This window comes from Phyllobates terribilis, unplaced genomic scaffold (assembly GCF_046119375.1).
Source record: "Phyllobates terribilis strain yellow unplaced genomic scaffold, ASM4611937v1 Scaffold_9__5_contigs__length_417890890, whole genome shotgun sequence".
NCBI lineage: Eukaryota > Metazoa > Chordata > Amphibia > Anura > Dendrobatidae > Phyllobates > Phyllobates terribilis.
Window position 1 is genome coordinate 196,153,543 of NW_027362769.1, and position 24,579 is coordinate 196,178,121.

General features: G+C 52.5%; 1 protein-coding gene across 1 annotated transcript in view; it reads left to right on the top strand.

Moving 5' to 3' along the window:
• Positions 1-24,579, top strand: part of DPP10 (dipeptidyl peptidase like 10) — a 685,122-nt gene that overhangs the window by 161,698 nt on the left and 498,845 nt on the right. The window contains exons 7-9 of the mRNA XM_073646140.1: positions 13,321-13,444; positions 13,579-13,617; positions 23,501-23,608. Of these exons, the coding sequence (XP_073502241.1) occupies positions 13,321-13,444; positions 13,579-13,617; positions 23,501-23,608 (271 nt within the window). The remainder of the gene's footprint in view (positions 1-13,320; positions 13,445-13,578; positions 13,618-23,500; positions 23,609-24,579) is intronic.

A 24,579-nucleotide genomic window follows, 5' to 3' on the forward strand; every position in this document is an offset into this window, starting at 1 on the left:
CAGGACCGGGGGTATATAATACATGACCGGAGGTATATAATACAGGACCGGGGATATATAATACAGGACCGGGGGTATATAATACAGGACCGGGGTATATAATGCAGGACCGGGGGTTTATAACACAGGACCGGAGGTATATAATACAGGACCGGGGGTATATAATACAGGAACGGAGGTATATAATACAGGACCGGAGGTATATAATACAGGACCGGGGGTATATAATACAGGATCGGGGGTATATAATACAGGACTGGAGGTATATAATACAGGACTGGGGGTATATAATACAGGACCGGAGGTATATAATACAGGACCGGGGGTATATAATACAGGACTGGGGGTATATAATACAGGACTGGGGGTATATAATACAGGACCGGGGGTATATAATACAGGACCGGGGATATATAATACAGGACCGGGGGTTTATAACACAGGACTGGGGGTATATAATACAGGATCGGGGGTATATAATACAGGACCGGAGGTATATAATACAGGACCGGGGGTTTATAACACAGGACTGGGGGTATATAATACAGGATCGGGGGTTTATAACACAGGACTGGGGGTATATAATACAGGATCGGAGGTATATAATACAGGACCGGGGATATATAATACAGGACTGGGGGTATATAATACAGGACCGGAGGTATATAATACAGGACTGGAGGTATATAATACAGGACTGGGGGTATATAATACAGGACCGGAGGTATATAATACAGGACCGGGGGTATATAATACAGGACTGGGGGTATATAATACAGGACCGGGGGTATATAATACAGGACCGGAGGTATATAATACAGGACCGGGGGTATATAATACAGGACCGGGGATATATAATACAGGACCGGGGGTTTATAACACAGGACTGGGGGTATATAATACTGGACCGGGGGTTTATAACACAGGACTGGAGGTATATAATACAGGACCGGAGGTATATAATACAGGACCGGGGTATTTAATACTGGACCGGGGGTTTATAACACAGGACTGGAGGTATATAATACAGGGCCGGGGGTATATAATACAGGACCGGGGGTTTATAACACAGGACTGGAGGTATATAATACAGGACCGGAGGTATATAATACAGGACCGGGGTATATAATACAGGACTGGAGGTATATAATACAGGACCGGGGTATATAATACAGGACCGGAGGTATATAATACAGGACCGGGGTATATAATACTGGACCGGGGGTTTATAACACAGGACTGGAGGTATATAATACAGGACCGGGGGTATATAATACAGGACCGGGGATATATAATACAGGACCGGGGGTTTATAACACAGGACTGGAGGTATATAATACAGGACCGGAGGTATATAATACAGGACCAGGGGTATATAATACAGGACTGGAGGTATATAATACAGGACTGGAGGTATATAATACAGGACCGGGTGTATATAATACAGGACCGGGGGTATATAATACAGGACCGGAGGTATATAATACAGGACCGGGGTATATAATACAGGACTGGGGGTATATAATACAGGACCAGCGGTATATAATAGAGGACTGGAGGTATATAATACAGGACCGGGGGTATATAATACATGACCGGGGATATATAATACAGGACCGGGGGTATATAATACTGGACCGGGGGTATATATAATACGAGACTGGAGGTATATAATACAGGACTGGAGGTATATAATACAGGACTGGGGGTAAATGATACAGGACTGGGGGTATATAATATAGGACCGGGGGTATATAATACAGGATCGGGGATATATAATACAGGACCGGGGGTATATAATACAGGACCAGAGGTATATAATACAGGACTGGAGGTATATAATACAGGACCGGGGATATATAATACAGGTCCGGAGGTATATAATACAGGACCGGGGGTATATAATACAGGACCGGGGGTATATAGTACAGGACCGGGGTATATAATACAGGACCGGGGTATATAATACAGGACCGGAGGTATATAATACAGGACCGGGGGTTTATAACACAGGACTGGAGGTATATAATACAGGACCGGGGGTATATAATACAGGACCGGAGGTATATAATACAGGACCGGGGGTTTATAACACAGGACTGGGGGTATATAATACAGGATCGGGGGTATATAATACAGGACTGGAGGTATATAATACAGGACTGGGGGTATATAATACAGGACCGGAGGTATATAATACAGGACCGGGGGTATATAATACAGGACCGGAGGTATATAATACAGGACCGGGGTATATAATACTGGACCGGGGGTTTATAACACAGGACTGGAGGTATATAATACAGGGCCGGGGATATATAATACAGGACCGGGGATATATAATACAGGACCGGGGGTATATAATACAGGACCGGGGATATATAATACAGGACCGGGGGTTTATAGCACAGGACTGGGGGTATATAATACAGGACCGGGGGTATATAATACAGGACCGGAGGTATATAATACAAGACCGGGGGTATATAATACAGGACCGGGGATATATAATACAGGACCGGGGGTTTATAACACAGGACTGGAGGTATATAATACAGGACTGGGGGTTTATAACACAGGACCGGGGGTATATATAATACAGGACCGGGGGTATATATTACAGGACCGGGGGTTTATAACACAGGACTGGAGGTATATAATACAGGATCGGGGGTATATAATACAGGACCGCAGGTATATAATACAGGACCGGGGGTATATATTACTGGACCGGGGGTATATATAATACAGGACCGGGGGTATATATTACAGGACCGGGGGTATATAATACAGGAACAGGGGTATATAATACAGGACCGGGGGTATATAATACATGACCGGAGGTATATAATACAGGACCGGGGATATATAATACAGGACCGGGGGTATATAATACAGGACCGGGGTATATAATGCAGGACCGGGGGTTTATAACACAGGACCGGAGGTATATAATACAGGACCGGGGGTATATAATACAGGAACGGAGGTATATAATACAGGACCGGAGGTATATAATACAGGACCGGGGGTATATAATACAGGATCGGGGGTATATAATACAGGACTGGAGGTATATAATACAGGACTGGGGGTATATAATACAGGACCGGAGGTATATAATACAGGACCGGGGGTATATAATACAGGACTGGGGGTATATAATACAGGACTGGGGGTATATAATACAGGACCGGGGGTATATAATACAGGACCGGGGATATATAATACAGGACCGGGGGTTTATAACACAGGACTGGGGGTATATAATACAGGATCGGGGGTATATAATACAGGACCGGAGGTATATAATACAGGACCGGGGGTTTATAACACAGGACTGGGGGTATATAATACAGGATCGGGGGTTTATAACACAGGACTGGGGGTATATAATACAGGATCGGAGGTATATAATACAGGACCGGGGATATATAATACAGGACTGGGGGTATATAATACAGGACCGGAGGTATATAATACAGGACTGGAGGTATATAATACAGGACTGGGGGTATATAATACAGGACCGGAGGTATATAATACAGGACCGGGGGTATATAATACAGGACTGGGGGTATATAATACAGGACCGGGGGTATATAATACAGGACCGGAGGTATATAATACAGGACTGGAGGTATATAATACAGGACTGGGGGTATATAATACAGGACCGGAGGTATATAATACAGGACTGGAGGTATATAATACAGGACTGGGGGTATATAATACAGGACCGGAGGTATATAATACAGGACCGGGGGTTTATAACACAGGGCTGGAGGTATATAATACAGGACCGGGGGTATATAATACAGGACCGGAGGTATATAATACAGGACCGGTGGTTTATAACACAGGACTGAGGGTATATAATACAGGATCGGGGGTATATAATACAGGACTGGAGGTATATAATACAGGACTGGGGGTATATAATACAGGACCGGAGGTATATAATACAGGACCGGGGGTATATAATACAGGACCGGAGGTATATAATACAGGACCGGGGGTATATAATACAGGACCGGGGTATATAATACTGGACCGGGGGTTTATAACACAGGACTGGAGGTATATAATACAGGGCCGGGGATATATAATACAGGACCGGGGATATATAATACAGGACCGGGGGTATATAATACAGGACCGGGGATATATAATACAGGACCGGGGGTTTATAACACAGGACTGGGGGTATATAATACAGGACCGGGGGTATATAATACAGGACCGGAGGTATATAATACAAGACCGGGGGTATATAATACAGGACCGGGGATATATAATACAGGACCGGGGGTTTATAACACAGGACTGGAGGTATATAATACAGGACCGGGGGTATATAATACAGGAACGGAGGTATATAATACAGGACCGGGGTATATAATACAGGACTGGGGGTATATAATACAGGACCGGGGGTATATAATACATGACCGGAGGTATATAATACAAGACCGGGGGTATATAATACAGGACCGGGGATATATAATACAGGACTGGGGGTTTATAACACAGGACCGGGGGTATATATAATACAGGACCGGGAGTATATATTACAGGACCGGGGGTTTATAACACAGGACTGGAGGTATATAATACAGGATCGGGGGTATATAATACAGGACCGCAGGTATATAATACAGGACCGGGGGTATATATTACTGGACCGGGGGTATATATAATACAGGACCGGGGGTATATATTACAGGACCGGGGGTATATAATACAGGAACAGGGGTATATAATACAGGACCGGGGGTATATAATACATGACCGGAGGTATATAATACAGGACCGGGGATATATAATACAGGACCGGGGGTATATAATACAGGACCGGGGTATATAATGCAGGACCGGGGGTTTATAACACAGGACCGGAGGTATATAATACAGGACCGGGGGTATATAATACAGGAACGGAGGTATATAATACAGGACCGGAGGTATATAATACAGGACCGGGGGTATATAATACAGGATCGGGGGTATATAATACAGGACTGGAGGTATATAATACAGGACTGGGGGTATATAATACAGGACCGGAGGTATATAATACAGGACCGGGGGTATATAATACAGGACTGGGGGTATATAATACAGGACTGGGGGTATATAATACAGGACCGGGGGTATATAATACAGGACCGGGGATATATAATACAGGACCGGGGGTTTATAACACAGGACTGGGGGTATATAATACAGGATCGGGGGTATATAATACAGGACCGGAGGTATATAATACAGGACCGGGGGTTTATAACACAGGACTGGGGGTATATAATACAGGATCGGGGGTTTATAACACAGGACTGGGGGTATATAATACAGGATCGGAGGTATATAATACAGGACCGGGGATATATAATACAGGACTGGGGGTATATAATACAGGACCGGAGGTATATAATACAGGACTGGAGGTATATAATATAGGACTGGGGGTATATAATACAGGACCGGAGGTATATAATACAGGACCGGGGGTATATAATACAGGACTGGGGGTATATAATACAGGACCGGGGGTATATAATACAGGACCGGAGGTATATAATACAGGACCGGGGGTATATAATACAGGACCGGGGATATATAATACAGGACCGGGGGTTTATAACACAGGACTGGGGGTATATAATACTGGACCGGGGGTTTATAACACAGGACTGGAGGTATATAATACAGGACTGGGGGTATATAATACAGGACCGGAGGTATATAATACAGGACCGGGGTATTTAATACTGGACCGGGGGTTTATAACACAGGACTGGAGGTATATAATACAGGGCCGGGGGTATATAATACAGGACCGGGGGTTTATAACACAGGACTGGAGGTATATAATACAGGACCGGAGGTATATAATACAGGACCGGGGTATATAATACAGGACTGGGGTATATAATACAGGACTGGAGGTATATAATACAGGACTGGAGGTATATAATACAGGACCGGGTGTATATAATACAGGACCGGGGGTATATAATACAGGACCGGAGGTATATAATACAGGACTGGGGGTATATAATACAGGACTGGGGGTATATAATACAGGACCGGGGTATATAATACAGGACTGGGGGTATATAATACAGGACCAGGGGTATATAATAGAGGACTGGAGGTATATAATACAGGACCCGGGGTATATAATACATGACCGGGGATATATAATACAGGACCGGGGGTATATAATACTGGACTGGGGGTATATATAATACGAGACTGGAGGTATATAATACAGGACTGGAGGTATATAATACAGGACTGGGGGTATATAATACAGGACCGGGGGTATATAATACAGGATCGGGGATATATAATACAGGACCGGGGGTATATAATACAGGACCAGAGGTATATAATACAGGACTGGAGGTATATAATACAGGACCGGGGATATATAATACAGGTCCGGAGGTATATAATACAGGACCGGGGGTATATAATACAGGACCGGGGATATATAATACAGGACAGGGGGTATATAGTACAGGACCGGGGTATATAATACAGGACCGGGGTATATAATACAGGACCGGAGGTATATAATACAGGACCGGGGGTTTATAACACAGGACTGGAGGTATATAATACAGGACCGGGGGTATATAATACAGGACCGGGGGTATATAATACAGGACCGGAGGTATATAATACAGGACCGGGGGTTTATAACACAGGACTGGGGGTATATAATACAGGATCGGGGGTATATAATACAGGACTGGAGGTATATAATACAGGACTGGGGGTATATAATACAGGACCGGAGGTATATAATACAGGACCGGGGGTATATAATACAGGACTGGGGGTATATAATACAGGACTGGAGGTATATAACACAGGACCGGGGGTATATAATACAGGACTGGGGGTATATAATACAGGACTGGAGGTATATAATACAGGACCAGGGGTATATAATACAGGACCGGGGGTATATAATACAGGACCGGGGGTATATAATACTGGACCTAAGGTATATAATACAGGACCGGGGGTATATAATACAGGACCGCAGGTATATAACACAGGACCGGGGGTATATAATACAGGACTGGGGGTATATAATACAGGACCAGGGGTATATAATACAGGACCGGGGGTATATAATACAGGACCGGGGGTATATAATACAGGAACAGGGGTATATAATACAGGACCGGGGGTATATAATACAGGACTGGGGGTATATAATACAGGACCAGGGGTATATAATACAGGACCGGGGGTATATAATACAGGAACAGGGGTATATAATACAGGACCGGGGGTATATAATACAGGACCGCTGGTATATAACACAGGACCGGGGGTATATAATACAGGACTGGGGGTATATAATACAGGACTGGAGGTATATAATACAGGACCAGGGGTATATAATACAGGACCGGGGGTATATAATACAGGACCGGGGGTATATAATACAGGAACAGGGGTATATAATACAGGAACGGGGGTATATAATACAGGACCGCAGGTATATAATACAGGACCGCAGATATATAATACAGGACCGGGGGTATATAATACAGGACCGGAGGTATATAATACAGGACCGGGGATATATAATACAGGACCGGGGGTTTATAACACAGGACTGGGGGTATATAATACAGGATCGGGGGTATATAATACAGGACTGGAGGTATATAATACAGGACTGGGGGTATATAATACAGGACCGGAGGTATATAATACAGGACCGGGGGTATATAATACAGGACCGGAGGTATATAATACAGGACCGGGGGTATATAATACAGGACCGGGGTATATAATACTGGACCGGGGGTTTATAACACAGGACTGGAGGTATATAATACAGGGCCGGGGATATATAATACAGGACCGGGGATATATAATACAGGACCGGGGGTATATAATACAGGACCGGGGATATATAATACAGGACCGGGGGTTTATAACACAGGACTGGGGGTATATAATGCAGGACCGGGGGTATATAATACAGGACCGGAGGTATATAATACAGGACCGGGGGTATATAATACAGGACCGGGGATATATAATACAGGACCGGGGGTTTATAACACAGGACTGGGGGTATATAATACTGGACCGGGGGTTTATAACACAGGACTGAAGGTATATAATACAGGACTGTGGGTATATAATACAGGACCGGAGGTATATAATACAGGACCGGGGTATATAATACTGGACCGGGGGTTTATAACACAGGACTGGAGGTATATAATACAGGGCCGGGGGTATATAATACAGGACCGGGGATATATAATACAGGACCGGGGGTATATAATGCAGGACCAGGGATATATAATACAGGACCGGGGGTATATAATACAGGACCGGGGATATATAATACAGGACCGGGGATATATAATACAGGACCGGGGGTATATAATACAGGACCGGGGATATATAATACAGGACCGGGGATATATAATACAGGACCGGGGATATATAATACAGGACCGGGGGTATATAATACAGGGCCGGGGATATATAATACAGGACCCGGGGTATATAGTACTGGACCGGGGGTATATAATACTGGACCGGGGGTATATAATACAGGACCAAAGGTATATAATACAGGACCGGGGGTATATAATACAGGACCGGGGGTATATATTACTGGACCGGGGGTATATATAATACAGGACTGGAGGTATATAATACAGGACCGGGGGTATATATTACTGGACCGGGGGTATATATAATACAGGACCGGGGGTATATAATACAGGACCGGGGGTATATAATACAGGAACAGGGGTATATAATACAGGACTGGAGGTATATAATACAGGACCGGGGGTATATAATACAGGACCAGGGGTATATAATACAGGACCGGGGGTATATAATACATGACCGGGGGTATATAATACAGGACCGCAGGTATATAATACAGGACTGGGGGTATATAATACAGGACCAAAGATATATAATACAAGACTGGAGGTATATAATACAGGACCGGGGGTATATAATACATGACCGGGGGTATATAATACAGGACTGGAGGTATATAATACAGGACCAGGGGTATATAATACAGGACCGGGGGTATATAATACAGGAACAGGGGTATATAATACAGGACCGGGGGTATATAATACTGGACCTGAGGTATATAATACAGGACCGGGGGTATATAATACAGGACCGGGGGTATATAGTACTGGACCGGAGGTATATAATACAGGACCGGGGGTATATAATACAGGACCTGAGGTATATAATACAGGACCGCAGGTATATAACACAGGACCGGGGGTATATAATACAGGACTGGGGGTATATAATACAGGACTGGAGGTATATAATACTGGACCTGAGGTATATAATACAGGACCGCAGGTATATAATACAGGACCGGGGATATATAATACAGGAACAGGGGTATATAATACAGGACCGGGGGTATATAATACTGGACCTGAGGTATATAATACAGGACCGCAGGTATATAATACAGGACCGGGGGTATATAATACAGGAACAGGGGTATATAATACAGGACCGGGGGTATATAATACTGGACCTGAGGTATATAATACAGGACCGCAGGTATATAATACAGGACCGGGGGTATATAATACATGACCGGGGGTATATAATACAGGACTGGAGGTATATAATACAGGACCAGGGGTATATAATACAGGACCGGGGGTATATAATACATGACCGGGGGTATATAATACAGGACTGGAGGTATATAATACAGGACCAGGGGTATATAATACAGGACCGGGGGTATATAATACAGGAACAGGGGTATATAATACAGGACCGGGGGTATATAATACTGGACCTGAGGTATATAATACAGGACCGGGGGTATATAATACAGGACTGGAGGTATATAATACATGGCAGATACCGGACCGGGGTATATAATACAGGGTAGATACAGGACTGGGGTATATAATACAGGGCAGATACCGGACCGGGGTATATAATACAGGGCAGATACCGGACCGGGGTATATAATACAGCGCAGATACCGGACCGGAGTATATAATACAGGGCAGATACCGGACCGGAGTATATAATACAGGGCAGATACCGGACCGGGGTATATAATACAGGGCAGATACCGGACCGGGGTATATAATACAGGGCAGATACCGGACCGAGGTATATAATACAGGACTATACCCTACCCATACACAAATTTCCCTTATGTCTCCATGTCCTTCTATTTCTCCTTCCGTCTTTGTCTTCACGGCTATTCTTCAATCCACTTCCTCTATGTCCACCCTTCTTTTTCATTTTTTTCCCCCATAGTCTTCCTCTCCCATTCTCCAATTTGCCTTCGGTCCCCTTTTCATCTTCTCTCTTGGTTTCCACCTCTCCTCTTCAGCCTTACTTCTTCCACATCAGATTCCTCCCTTCCCCCTGTCCTCCTCTTTGGCCACCACTCTCCCACACCTTGCCCCCCACACATTCTCTTCTTTGTCTTTCCTCCTACCTCTTCTTCACTGTCCTCCTCTTACATGTATTCCGCCCTCCTCGTCTTATCTGTGTCCTTCTTTTATGTTTCTCCAACCACCTCCTCTTCATCCCACCTTTCTTTGTCTCACTCCTTTCTCTTTTTATTCCCTCTTCATCTCCCCCTCACATCCTTTCCCTCACTTCATGTCTATCTCTTATCCGCTTTGTCTCCCCTTCACCTTCTCTTCATCTGCTCCTCACCTTCTCTTCATCTCCCCCTCACATCCTTTTCCTCACCTCCTCTTCATGTCTATCTCTTATCCGCTTTGTCTCCCCTTCACCTTCTCTTCATCTGCTCCTCACCTTCTCTTCATCTCCCCCTCACATCCTTTTCCTCACCTCCTCTTCATGTCTATCTCTTATCCGCTTTGTCTCCCCTTCACCTTCTCTTCATCTGCTCCTCACCTTCTCTTCATCTCCCCCTCACATCCTTTTCCTCACCTCCTCTTCATGTCTATCTCTTATCCGCTTTGTCTCCCCTTCACCTTCTCTTCATCTGCTCCTCACCTTCTCTTCATCTCCCCCTCACATCCTTTCCCTCACCTCCTCTTCATGTCTACCCCTACTTCCCTTCACCTCAACACCTGTTTATCTCCCCCTCACCTCCTTTTCGTTTTTTCCTCCTCCATTTTGTCTGCCACTTACCTCCTTTGTGCCCCATACCTCCTCTTTGTCATCCACTTGCTTTATGTCTCCCCACCTGCTTTGTTCCCCACCACCTTTTTCCTTTTTACTCCTCTTACACTTTGTCTCCCTCTGACCTCCTCTTTGTTTTCCCCTTACTTTCTCTTCATACCTACCCCTCCTCCACGTTGTCTGCCTCTCACCTCCTCTTCGTCTCTACCCATCTTCCAATTTGCCTCCTCTTCTTCCCTCACCCCCTCGTTGTCTCTCCCTCACCTTTTTTTTGTCACGGCAATAACCCGTGTGTCTTCTCAGCGTCGCCCCCCTCACCATGGTCACCGCGTGTCGTCTCCTGTTGGTTCGCTGAGGTTTGTTTCCTGCTTCACTCCTTTGCACCGTTACTAAGCATGGTGGTTCCATCTGGCCTTAGTGGGGCATGGTCGGTCTCTGTAGGAATTTAACCCTGCTGTGTCCTGGAGAGATCTGGCTCCCCGGTCTGTCCCATTAGAGGAGGCTCTATAGAAGGCAGCTCCTCCCACAACCCCTTGCTTGAATGTTGGTTCCTGCACAGTTTGTTCATGTGTATGCTTTCTTCTGTATTCTGCTTCCGGTTGCTGACTCAGCTAGTTCTCCCGTCCTGCCTATCCTCTCCACCCCTGACCTCAGCTACTCCTACTGATCCTGTGCTACCTGCCCCGACCTCAGACTGTCTGGCCACGTTTACTCTTTGCCCTTCTGTACCACGTACCCGTGCCACTGACCCTCCTGTCAGCTGCCACAGACCCGTGGACTGCCCTGGAATGGTACCCGTCGACTACCTGCAGCCAAGCCTAACCTCGCCACCAGAGGCCATAGCGAAAACCAAGTAGTCACTTAGTCACGCCCCTCCAGGGTAAGCCCGGCACATGGCGCAGTGGGTCCACACCCCCCAGCGTTACAGTACGTTCGGGCCATGGACCCGACCATTCAAGATCCAGGGACCCCAAGACGGCAGTTCAAGCTCTGTACGAGGAGATATGCTCTCAGCGTAAGCTTCAGGACTAGCTGATGCAGGCCGTCAATGTGGTGGCAACCCAGCTGCTGGGTCTGTCCACCGCCACGTCCTGCCAACCCTCTTCTGGACAGTCAGTCTGTACGAGGGATCCGGCTTATGCCCGGTGAGCCTACGGATCCCCAATTCCTTCCATGTCTTCCTCCTCAAACCAGTGGTCCTTAACAATTTCTCCAAGCTGTTTACTCTGATCTTTACGCCTGTGCCTGAGGGTCCCTCAGACATGTTTGAGGTAAAGTACATCTTGGATTCCAAGAAGGTGCAGAGTTAGACCTTCTATCTAGATGATTGGAAGGGTTTCGGTCCTGAAGAGAGGTCTTGGGAGCCTGCCGACAACATCTACACCCCTGCAATTCTTGAACGGTTTCTCCATTGAGCTGATCTAAAGAAAGGGGGAAGGGGAGGGTAGTGTCACAGCAATAACCCTTCTCAGCACAGTCCCACTCACCATGGTCACCATGCGGAGTCTGCTCGCATCAAGTCGGTACGCTGAGGTTTGTTTCCTACTTCACTCCTTTGCATCGCTACTAAGCATGGTGGTTCCATCTGGCCTTAGGAGGAGCGTGGCAGGTCTCTGTAGTAATTTAACCCTCCAGAGATCTGGCTCCCTGGCTTATCCCATGCAAGCAGGCTCTATATAAGGCAGCTCCTCCCACCACCTCTTGGCCGAATGTTGGTTCCTGCACAGTTTGTTCATGTGTATGCTTTCTTCTGTATTCTGCTTCCGGTTGCTGACTCAGCTAGTTCTCCGGTCCTGTCTGACCTCTTCATTCCTGACCTCAGCTACTCCTACTGATCCAGTGCTTCCTGCCCCGACCTCAGACCCTCTGACCACGTTTAGTCTTTGCGGTGGAGTGGTACCTGGTGACTACCTGCAGCCAAGTCTAACCTCGCCATCAGAGGCCCTTATGAAAACTAGATAGTCGCTTAGTCAAACCCTTCCGGGGTCCACACCCACCAGCATTTCACTTTGTCTCCCCCTCACCTCTTTTTCTCCCCTTCACCTTTCCTTTGTCTCGCCCTCACCTCCTCTTCATCCCCTCATCCTTTGTTTCCCTTCTCCTCCTCTGTGCCCCCTATTATCTTTCACTTTCTTCCTCTTCCTCCCTCAGGGATTATTACATCACAATGATGAAGTGGATCAGTAACACCCAGGCCGTGGTCAGATGGCTGAACCGGCTGCAGAACATTTCCATCCTCACTGTCTGTGACACCACCACCGGGGCCTGCAGCAAAGTAAGAGGTTACATCACCCCTATCTCCACCACAATACTGCAGATCATGAGCCCCCCGGACCCTCACTGGTCGGGTTAGTGGGGATTCTGGACTCCTCACTTCTCACATTCATTGCTACAAATTTTCTGTTACAGAAATATGAAATTGTCTCTGAAGTATGGCTGGCAAAACAGGTAAAGATTGCTGGGACTGTAGATGCCACAGGGGCATCAGAGAGGGCACAGGAGGCAGGAGGGTGAGGCATAGGGTACAGAGGTGGGAAGACAGGGTATAGGGTGCCGAATCAGACTGGTGGAGCACAGGAGGCTGGAGGGCGAGGCATAGGGTACAGAGGTGGGAAGACAGAGTATAGGGTGCCGAATCAGACGGGTGGAGCACAGGAGGCAGGAGGGCGAGGCATAGGGTACAGAGGTGGGAAGACAGGGTATAGGGTGCCGAATCAGACGGGTGGGGCACAGGAGGCTGGAGGGTGAGGCATAGGGTACAGAGGTGGGAAGACAGGGTATAGGGTGCCGAATCAGACGGGTGGAGCACAGGAGGCAGGAGGGTGAGGCATAGGGTACAGAGGTGGGAAGACAGGGTATAGGGTGCCGAATCAGACGGGTGGAGCACAGGAGGCAGGAGGGTGAGGCATAGGGTACAGAGGTGGGAAGACAGGGTATAGGGTGCCGAATCAGACTGGTGGAGCACAGGAGGCTGGAGGGCGAGGCATAGGGTACAGAGGTGGGAAGACAGAGTATAGGGTGCCGAATCAGACGGGTGGAGCACAGGAGGCAGGAGGGCGAGGCATAGGGTACAGAGGTGGGAAGACAGGGTATAGGGTGCCGAATCAGACGGGTGGGGCACAGGAGGCTGGAGGGCGAGGCATAGGGTACAGAGGTGGGAAGACAGGGTATAGGGTGCCGAATCAGACGGGTGGAGCACAGGAGGCTGGAGGGTGAGGCATAGGGTACAGAGGTGGGAAGACAGGGTATAGGGTGCCGAATCAGACGGGTGGAGCACAGGAGGCAGGAGGGTGAGGCATAGGGTACAGAGGTGGGAAGACAGGGTATAGGGTGCCGAATCAGACGGGTGGAGCACAGGAGGCAGGAGGGTGAGGCATAGGGTACAGAGGTGGGAAGACAGGATATAGGGTGCCGAATCAGACGGGTGGAGCACAGGAGGCTGGAGGGTGAGGCATAGGGTACAGAGGTGGGAAGACAGAGTATAGGGTGCCGAATCAGACGGGTGGAGCACAGGAGGCAGGAGGGCGAGGCATAGGGTACAGAGGTGGGAAGACAGGGTATAGGGTGCCGAATCAGACGGGTGGAGCACAGGAGGCTGGAGGGTGAGGCATAGGGTACAGAGGTGGGAAGACAGGGTATAGGGTGCCGAATCAGACGGGTGGGGCACAGGAGGCAGGAGGGTGAGGCATAGGGTACAGAGGTGGGAAGACAGGGTATAGGGTGCTGAATCAGACGGGTGGGGCACAGGAGGCTGGAGAGCGAGGCATAGGGTACAGAGGTGGGAAGACAGGGTATAGGGTGCCGAATCAGACGGGTGGGGCACAGGAGGCTGGAGGGTGAGGCATAGGGTACACAGGTGGGAAGACAGGATATAGGGTGCCGAATCAGACGGGTGGGGCACAGGAGGCTGGAGGGTGAGGCATAGGGTACAGAGGTGGGAAGACAGGGTATAGGGTGCCGAATCAGACGGGTGGGGCACAGGAGGCTGGAGGGTGAGGCATAGGGTACAGAGGTGGGAAGACAGAGTATAGGGTGCCGAATCAGACGGGTGGGGCACAGGAGGCTGGAGGGTGAGGCATAGGGTACAGAGGTGCGAAGACAGGGTATAGGGTGCCGAATCAGACGGGTGGGGCACAGGAGGCTGGAGGGTGAGGCATAGGGTACAGAAGTGGGAAGACAGGATATAGGGTGCCGAATCAGACGGGTGGAGCACAGGAGGGTGAGGCATAGGGTACAGAGGTGGGAAGACAGGGTATAGGGTGCCGAATCAGACGGGTGGGGCACAGGAGGCAGGAGGGTGAGGCATAGGGTACAGAGGTGGGAAGACAGGATATAGGGTGCCGAATCAGACGGATGGGGCACAGGAGGCTGGAGGGTGAGGCATAGGGTACAGAGGTGGGAAGACAGGGTATAGGGTGCCGAATCAGACGGGTGGGGCACAGGAGGCTGGAGGGCGAGGCATAGGGTACACAGGTGGGAAGACAGGATATAGGGTGCCGAATCAGACGGGTGGGGCACAGGAGGCTGGAGGGTGAGGCATAGGGTACAGAGGTGGGAAGACAGGATATAGGGTGCCGAATCAGACGGATGGGGCACAGGAGGCAGGAGGGTGAGGCATAGGGTACACAGGTGGGAAGACAGGATATAGGGTGCCGAATCAGACGGGTGGGGCACAGGAGGCTGGAGGGTGAGGCATAGGGTACAGAGGTGGGAAGACAGGGTATAGGGTGCCGAATCAGACGGATGGGGCACAGGAGGCTGGAGGGTGAGGCATAGGGTACAGAGGTGGGAAGACAGGGTATAGGGTGCCGAATCAGACGGGTGGGGCACAGGAGGCAGGAGGGTGAGGCATAGGGTACAGAGGTGGGAAGACAGGATATAGGGTGCCGAATCAGACGGGTGGGGCACAGGAGGCTGGAGGGTGAGGCATAGGGTACAGAGGTGGGAAGACAGGGTATAGGGTGCCGAATCAGACGGATGGGGCACAGGAGGCAGGAGGGTGAGGCATAGGGTACAGAGGTGGGAAGACAGGATATAGGGTGCCGAATCAGACGGGTGGGGCACAGGAGGCAGGAGGGTGAGGCATAGGGTACAGAGGTGGGAAGACAGGGTATAGGGTGCCGAATCAGACGGATGGGGCACAGGAGGCAGGAGGGTGAGGCATAGGGTACACAGGTGGGAAGACAGGATATAGGGTGCCGAATCAGACGGGTGGGGAACAGGAGGCTGGAGGGTGAGGCATAGGGTACAGAGGTGGGAAGACAGGGTATAGGGTGCCAAATCAGACGGGTGGAGCACAGGAGGCTGGAGGGTGAGGCATAGGTTACAGAGGTGGGAAGACAGGGTATAGGGTGCCGAATCAGACGGATGGGGCACAGGAGGCTGGAGGGCGAGGCATAGGGTACAGAGGTGGGAAGACAGGGTATAGGGTGCCGAATCAGACGGGTGGAGCACAGGAGGCTGGAGGGCGAGGCATAGGGTACAGAGGTGGGAAGACAGGGTATAGGGTGCCGAATCAGACGGGTGGGGCACAGGAGGCTGGAGGGTGAGGCATAGGGTACAGAGGTGGGAAGACAGGGTATAGGGTGCCGAATCAGACGGGTGGGGCACAGGAGGCAGGAGGGTGAGGCATAGGGTACAGAGGTGGGAAGACAGGATATAGGGTGCCGAATCAGACGGGTGGGGCACAGGAGGCAGGAGGGTGAGGCATAGGGTACAGAGGTGGGAAGACAGGGTATAGGGTGCCAAATCAGACTGGTGGGGCACAGGAGGCTGGAGGGTGAGGCATAGGGTACAGAGGTGGGAAGACAGGGTATAGGGTGCCAAATCAGACGGGTGGGGCACAGGAGGCTGGAGGGTGAGGCATAGGGTACAGAGGTGGGAAGACAGGATATAGGATGCCGAATCAGACAAGTGGAGCACAGGAGGCTGGAGGGTGAGGCATAGGGTACAGAGGTGGGAAGACAGGGTATAGGGTGCCGAATCAGACGGGTGGGGCACAGGAGGCTGGAGGGTGAGGCATAGGGTACAGAGGTGGGAAGACAGGATATAGGGTGCCGAATCAGACTGGTGGGGCACAGGAGGCTGGAGGGTGAGGCATAGGGTACAGAGGTGGGAAGACAGGATATAGGGTGCCGAATCAGACTGGTGGGGCACAGGAGGCTGGAGGGTGAGGCATAGGGTACAGAGGTGGGAAGACAGGGTATAGGGTGCCGAATCAGACAAGTGGAGCACAGGAGGCTGGAGGGCGAGGCATAGGGTACAGAGGTGGGAAGACAGGGTATAGGGTGCCGAATCAGACGGGTGGAGCACAGGAGGCTGGAGGGTGAGGCATAGGGTACAGAGGTGGGAAGACAGGGTATAGGGTGCCGAATCAGACGGGTGGGGCACAGGAGGCAGGAGGGTGAGGCATAGGGTACAGAGGTGGGAAGACAGGATATAGGGTGCCGAATCAGACGGGTGGAGCACAGGAGGCTGGAGGGTGAGGCATAGGGTACAGAGGTGGGAAGACAGGGTATAGGGTGCCGAATCAGACGGGTGGGGCACAGGAGGCAGGAGGGTGAGGCATAGGGTACAGAGGTGGGAAGACAGGATATAGGGTGCCGAATCAGACGGGTGGGGCACAGGAGGCTGGAGGGTGAGGCATAGGGTACAGAGGTGGGAAGACAGGGTATAGGGTGCCGAATCAGACGGGTGGAGCACAGGAGGCTGGAGGGTGAGGCATAGGTTACAGAGGTGGGAAGACAGGGTATAGGGTGCCGAATCAGATGGGTGGGGCACAGGAGGCTGGAGGGTGAGGCATAGGGTACAGAGGTGGGAAGACAGGGTATAGGGTGCCGAATCAGACGGGTGGAGCACAGGAGGCAGGAGGGCGAGGCATAGGGTACAGAGGTGGGAAGACAGGGTATAGGGTGCCGAATCAGACGGGTGGGGCACAGGAGGCTGGAGGGCGAGGCATAGGGTACAGAGGTGGGAAGACAGGGTATAGGGTGCCGAATCAGACGGGTGGGGCACAGGAGGCAGGAGGGTGAGGCATAGGGTACAGAGGTGGGAAGACAGGGTATAGGGTGCCGAATCAGACGGGTGGAGCACAGGAGGCTGGAGGGTGAGGCATAGGGTACAGAGGTGGGAAGACAGGGTATAGGGTGCCGAATCAGACGGGTGGAGCACAGGAGGCTGGAGGGTGAGGCATAGGTTACAGAGGTGGGAAGACAGGGTATAGGGTGCCGAATCAGACGGGTGGGGCACAGGAGGCTGGAGGGTGAGGCATAGGGTACAGAGGTGGGAAGACAGGGTATAGGGTGCCGAATCAGACAGGTGGAGCACAGGAGGCTGGAGAGCGAGGCATAGGGTACAGAGGTGGGAAGACAGGATATAGGGTGCCGAATCAGACGGGTGGGGCACAGGAGGCTGGAGGGTGAGGCATAGGGTACAGAGGTGGGAAGACAGGATATAGGGTGCCGAATCAGACGGGTGGGGCACAGGAGGCTGGAGGGTGAGGCATAGGGTACAGAGGTGGGAAGACAGGGTATAGGGTGCCGAATCAGACAGGTGGAGCACAGGAGGCTGGAGAGCGAGGCATAGGGTACAGAGGTGGGAAGACAGGGTATAGGGTGCCGAATCAGACGGGTGGGGCACAGGAGGCTGGAAGGTGAGGCATAGGGTACAGAGGTGGGAAGATAGGATATAGGGTGCCAAATCAGACGGGTGGGGCACAGGAGGCAGGAGGGTGAGGCATAGGGTACAGAGGTGGGAAGACAGGGTATAGGGTGCCGAATCAGACGGGTGGAGCACAGGAGGCTGGAGGGTGAGGCATAGGTTACAGAGGTGGGAAGACAGGGTATAGGGTGCCGAATCAGACGGGTGGGGCACAGGAGGCTGGAGGGTGAGGCATAGGGTACAGAGGTGGGAAGACAGGATATAGGGTGCCGAATCAGACGGGTGGGGCACAGGAGGCTGGAGGGTGAGGCATAGGGTACAGAGGTGGGAAGACAGGGTATAGGGTGCCGAATCAGACAGGTGGAGCACAGGAGGCTGGAGAGCGAGGCATAGGGTACAGAGGTGGGAAGACAGGGTATAGGGTGCCAAATCAGACAGTTGGAGCACAGGAGGCTGGAGGGTGAGGCATAGGGTACAGAGGTGGGAAGACAGGACATAGGGTGCCGAATCAGACAGGTGGAGCACAGGAGGCTGGAGAGCGAGGCATAGGGTACAGAGGTGGGAAGACAGGGTATAGGGTGCCGAATCAGACGGGTGGGGCACAGGAGGCTGGAGGGCGAGGCATAGGGTACAGAGGTGGGAAGACAGGATATAGGGTGCCGAATCAGACAGGTGGAGCACAGGAGGCTGGAGAGCGAGGCATAGGGTACAGAGGTGGGAAGACAGGGTATAGGGTGCCGAATCAGACAGGTGGAGCACAGGAGGCTGGAGAGCGAGGCATAGGGTACAGAGGTGGGAAGACAGGATATAGGGTGCCGAATCAGACGGGTGGGGCACAGGAGGCTGGAGGGCGAGGCATAGGGTACAGAGGTGGGAAGACAGGATATAGGGTGCCGAATCAGACGGGTGGAGCACAGGAGGCTGGAGGGTGAGGCATAGGGTACAGAGGTGGGAAGACAGGATATAGGGTGCCGAATCAGACGGGTGGAGCACAGGAGGCTGGAGAGCGAGGCATAGGGTACAGAGGTGGGAAGACAGGATATAGGGTGCCGAATCAGACGGGTGGGGCACAGGAGGCTGGAGGGTGAGGCATAGGGTACAGAGGTGGGAAGACAGGGTATAGGGTGCCGAATCAGACAGGTGGAGCATAGGAGGCTGGAGAGCGAGGCATAGGGTACAGAGGTGGGAAGACAGGGTATAGGGTGCCAAATCAGACAGTTGGAGCACAGGAGGCTGGAGGGTGAGGCATAGGGTACAGAGGTGGGAAGACAGGACATAGGGTGCCGAATCAGACAGGTGGAGCACAGGAGGCTGGAGAGCGAGGCATAGGGTACAGAGGTGGGAAGACAGGGTATAGGGTGCCGAATCAGACGGGTGGGGCACAGGAGGCTGGAGGGCGAGGCATAGGGTACAGAGGTGGGAAGACAGGATATAGGGTGCCGAATCAGACAGGTGGAGCACAGGAGGCTGGAGAGCGAGGCATAGGGTACAGAGGTGGGAAGACAGGGTATAGGGTGCCGAATCAGACAGGTGGAGCACAGGAGGCTGGAGAGCGAGGCATAGGGTACAGAGGTGGGAAGACAGGATATAGGGTGCCGAATCAGACGGGTGGGGCACAGGAGGCTGGAGGGCGAGGCATAGGGTACAGAGGTGGGAAGACAGGATATAGGGTGCCGAATCAGACGGGTGGAGCACAGAAGGCTGGAGGGTGAGGCATAGGGTACAGAGGTGGGAAGACAGGATATAGGGTGCCGAATCAGACGGGTGGAGCACAGGAGGCTGGAGAGCGAGGCATAGGGTACAGAGGTGGGAAGACAGGGTATAGGGTGCCGAATCAGACGGGTGGGGCACAGGAGGCTGGAGGGCGAGGCATAGGGTACAGAGGTGGGAAGACAGGATATAGGGTGCCGAATCAGACGGGTGGGGCACAGGAGGCAGGAGGGTGAGGCATAGGGTACAGAGGTGGGAAGACAGGGTATAGGGTGCCGAATCAGACGGATGGGGCACAGGAGGCAGGAGGGCGAGGCATAGGGTACAGAGGTGGGAAGACAGGGTATAGGGTGCCGTATCAGACGGGTGGGGCACCGGAGGCTGGAGGGCGAGGCATAGGGTACAGAGGTGGGAAGGTAGGGTACAGAGTGCTGCGGAAGGGGAGGTCAAAGGACGCCAAAGTTGGAGGGCGGAACATAAGATAAACAGGTGGGAAGTCGGAGTATAGGGTGCCGGATCAGAAGGGTGGGGCAAAAGTGGCAAGAGGGCGGGGCAAAGGAGGCTGGAGGACGGATCATGGGGAACAGAGGTGGGAAGGCCGGGTTTAGGGTGCCGGATCAGAAGGCAAAGGATGTTAAGGTTAGAGGGCACAGGAGGCTGGAAGGCAGGAGAACGGGGCATATTGTACAGAGGTGGGAAGGTAGGGCATAGGGTGCCAGACCATAAAGGCCGGGCACAGGAGGGTGGAGAGCGGAGCAAAGGATACAGAGGTGGGAAGACAGGGTATAGGGGGCTGTATCAGAAAATGGGGCACAGGATGCTGAGGTGGGAATGCGGGGCACAGGAGGAATGAAGGCGGGGCACAGGAGGAATGAAGGCGGGGCACAGGAGGAATGAAGGCAGGGCACAGGCGTAATGAAGGCGGGGAACAGGAGGAATGAAGGTGGGGCACAGGAGGAATGAAGGCGGGGCACAGAAGGAATGAAGGCGGGGCACAGGCGTAATGAAGGCGGGGCACAGGAGGAATGAAGGCGGGGCACAGGAGGAATGAAGGCGGGGCACAGGAGGAATGAAGGCGGGGCACAGGAGGAATGAAGGACGGGCACAGGCGTAATGAAGGCGGGGCACAGGAGGAATGAAGGTGGGGCACAGGAGGAATGAAGGCGGGGCACAGAAGGAATGAAGGCGGGGCACAGGAGGAATGAAGGCGGGGCACAGGAGGAATGAAGGCGGGGCACAGGAGGAATGAAGGCGGGGCACAGGAGGAATGAAGGCAGGGCACAGGCGTAATGAAGGCGGGACACAGGAGGAATGAAGGTGGGGCACAGGAGGAATGAAGGCGGGGCACAGGAGGAATGAAGGCGGGGCACAGGAGGAATGAAGGCGGGGCACAGGAGGAATGAAGGCGGGGCACAGGAGGAATGAAGGCGGGGCGCAGGAGGAATGAAGGCGGGGCACAGGAGGAATGAAGGCGGGGCGCAGGAGGAATGAAGGCGGGGCGCAGGAGGAATGAAGGCGGGGCACAGGAGGAATGAAGGCGGGGCGCAGGAGGAATGAAGGCGGGGCACAGGAGGAATGAAGGCGGGGCGCAGGAGGAATGAAGGCGGGGCACAGGAGGAATGAAGGCGGGGTGCAGGAGGAATGAAGGCGGGGCACAGGAGGAATGAAGGCGGGGCACAGAAGGAATGAAGGCGGGGCACAGGAGGAATGAAGGTGGGGCACAGGAGGAATGAAGGTGGGGCGCAGGAGGAATGAAGGCGGGGCACAGGAGGAATGAAGGCAGGGCACAGGCGTAATGAAGGCGGGGAACAGGAGGAATGAAGGTGGGCACAGGAGGAATGAAGGCGGGGCACAGAAGGAATGAAGGCGGGGCACAGGCGTAATGAAGGCGGGGCACAGGAGGAATGAAGGCGGGGCACAGGAGGAATGAAGGCGGGGCACAGGAGGAATGAAGGCGGGGCACAGGAGGAATGAAGGCAGGGCACAGGCGTAATGAAGGCGGGGCACAGGAGGAATGAAGGCGGGGCACAGGAGGAATGAAGGCGGGGCGCAGGAGGAATGAAGGCGGGGCACAGGCGGAATGAAGGCGGGGCACAGGAGGAATGAAGGCGGGGCACAGGAGGAATGAAGGCGGGGCACAGGAGGAATGAAGGTGGGGCACAGGAGGAATGAAGGCGGGGCACAGGAGGAATGAAGGCGGGGCACAGGAGGAATGAAGGCGGGGCGCAGGAGGAATGAAGGCGGGGCGCAGGAGGAATGAAGGCGGGGCACAGGAGGAATGAAGGCGGGGCGCAGGAGGAATGAAGGCGGGGCACAGGAGGAATGAAGGCGGGGCGCAGGAGGAATGAAGGCGGGGCACAGGAGGAATGAAGGCGGGGTGCAGGAGGAATGAAGGCGGGGCACAGGAGGAATGAATGCGGGGCACAGGAGGAATGAAGGCGGGGCACAGGAGGAATGAAGGTGGGGCACAGGAGGAATGAAGGCAGGGCACAGGAGGAATGAAGGCGGGGCACAGGAGGAATGAAGGCGGGGCGCAGGAGGAATGAAGGCGGGGCACAGGAGGAATGAAGGCGGGGCACAGGAGGAATGAAGGTGGGGCACAGGAGGAATGAAGGCGGGGCACAGGAGGAATGAAGGTGGGGCACAGGAGGAATGAAGGCGGGGCACAGGACGCTGAGGTGGGAAGGCGAGGTAGAGGGCGTTAAGGCGGGAGGACGAGGTTCAGAGGAGGGAGCTTGGGGCACAGGCTGTAGAGGGGAGTACCTGGGATAAAGATGGTGCGGGGCACAGGGGAATAATATGTGTGGACACAATAGGCCCGGCAGATAGGCAATGTATCGCTCATGCTGGCCGCAGTTATTTCATACAGAATATTACATAAAATAATCCCGACTGTTACTGAAGAGAATATTTATGGCAGAGTCAGGGAATAGTTGATGCTTTTTTATCTTGTTTTCCACAGAATGAGCAACCAATATTTTCTAAAGATGGCAGCCGCTTCTTTATGACGGTCCCTGTGAAACAAGGCGGCCGCGGAGAGTTCCACCACATCGCCATGTTTAGTGTCCAGGTGAGGACACTTGTTTCTTCTCTGGTCCTGTTGCGGCTGTGAACCGCGGACTCGTGTCCACATCACTGGAGAACATGGGTTTACAGATTCTTTGGTCCCAGTGATGAAATGGTCAAAGCTTCCGGAAGTATGAGTTAAATAATCATGTAATCGGCCACGCACGGCGCCCCCCCAGGAGAGTGGCCACGCACAGCATCCCCCCAGGAGAGTGGCCACGCAAAGCATCCCCCCAGGAGAATGGCCACGCACGGCGCCCCCACAGGAGAGTGGCCACGCAAAGCATCCCCCCAGGAGAATGGCCACGCACGGCGCCCCCACAGGAGAGTGGCCACGCACAGCATCCCCCCAGGAGAGTGGCCACGCACAGCATCCCCCCAGGAGAGTGGCCACGCACAGCATCCCCCCAGGAGAGTGGCCACGCACAGCATCCCCCCAGGAGAGTGGCCACGCACAGCATCCCCCCAGGAGAGTGGCCACGCACAGCATCCCCCCAGGAGAGTGGCCACGCAAAGCATCCCCCCAGGAGAATGGCCACGCACAGCATCCCCCCAGGAGAATGGCCACGCACAGCATCCCCCAGGAGAGTGGCCACGCACAGCATCCCCTCAGGAGAGTGGCCACGCACAGCATCCCCCCAGGAGAGTAGCCACGCACAGCATCCCCCCAGGAGAGTGGCCACGCACAGCATCCCCCCAGGAGAGTGGCCACGCACAGCATCCCCTCAGGAGAGTGGCCACGCACAGCATCCCCCCAGGAGAGTAGCCACGCACAGCATCCCCCCAGGAGAGTGGCCACGCACAGCATCCCCCCAGGAGAGTAGCCACGCACAGCATCCCCCCAGGAGAGTGGCCACGCACAGCATCCCCCCAGGATTGTGGCCACGCACAGCATCCCCCCAGGAGAGTGGCCACACACAGCATCCCCCCAGGAGAGTGGCCACACAGAGCATCCCCCCAGGAGAGTGGCCACGC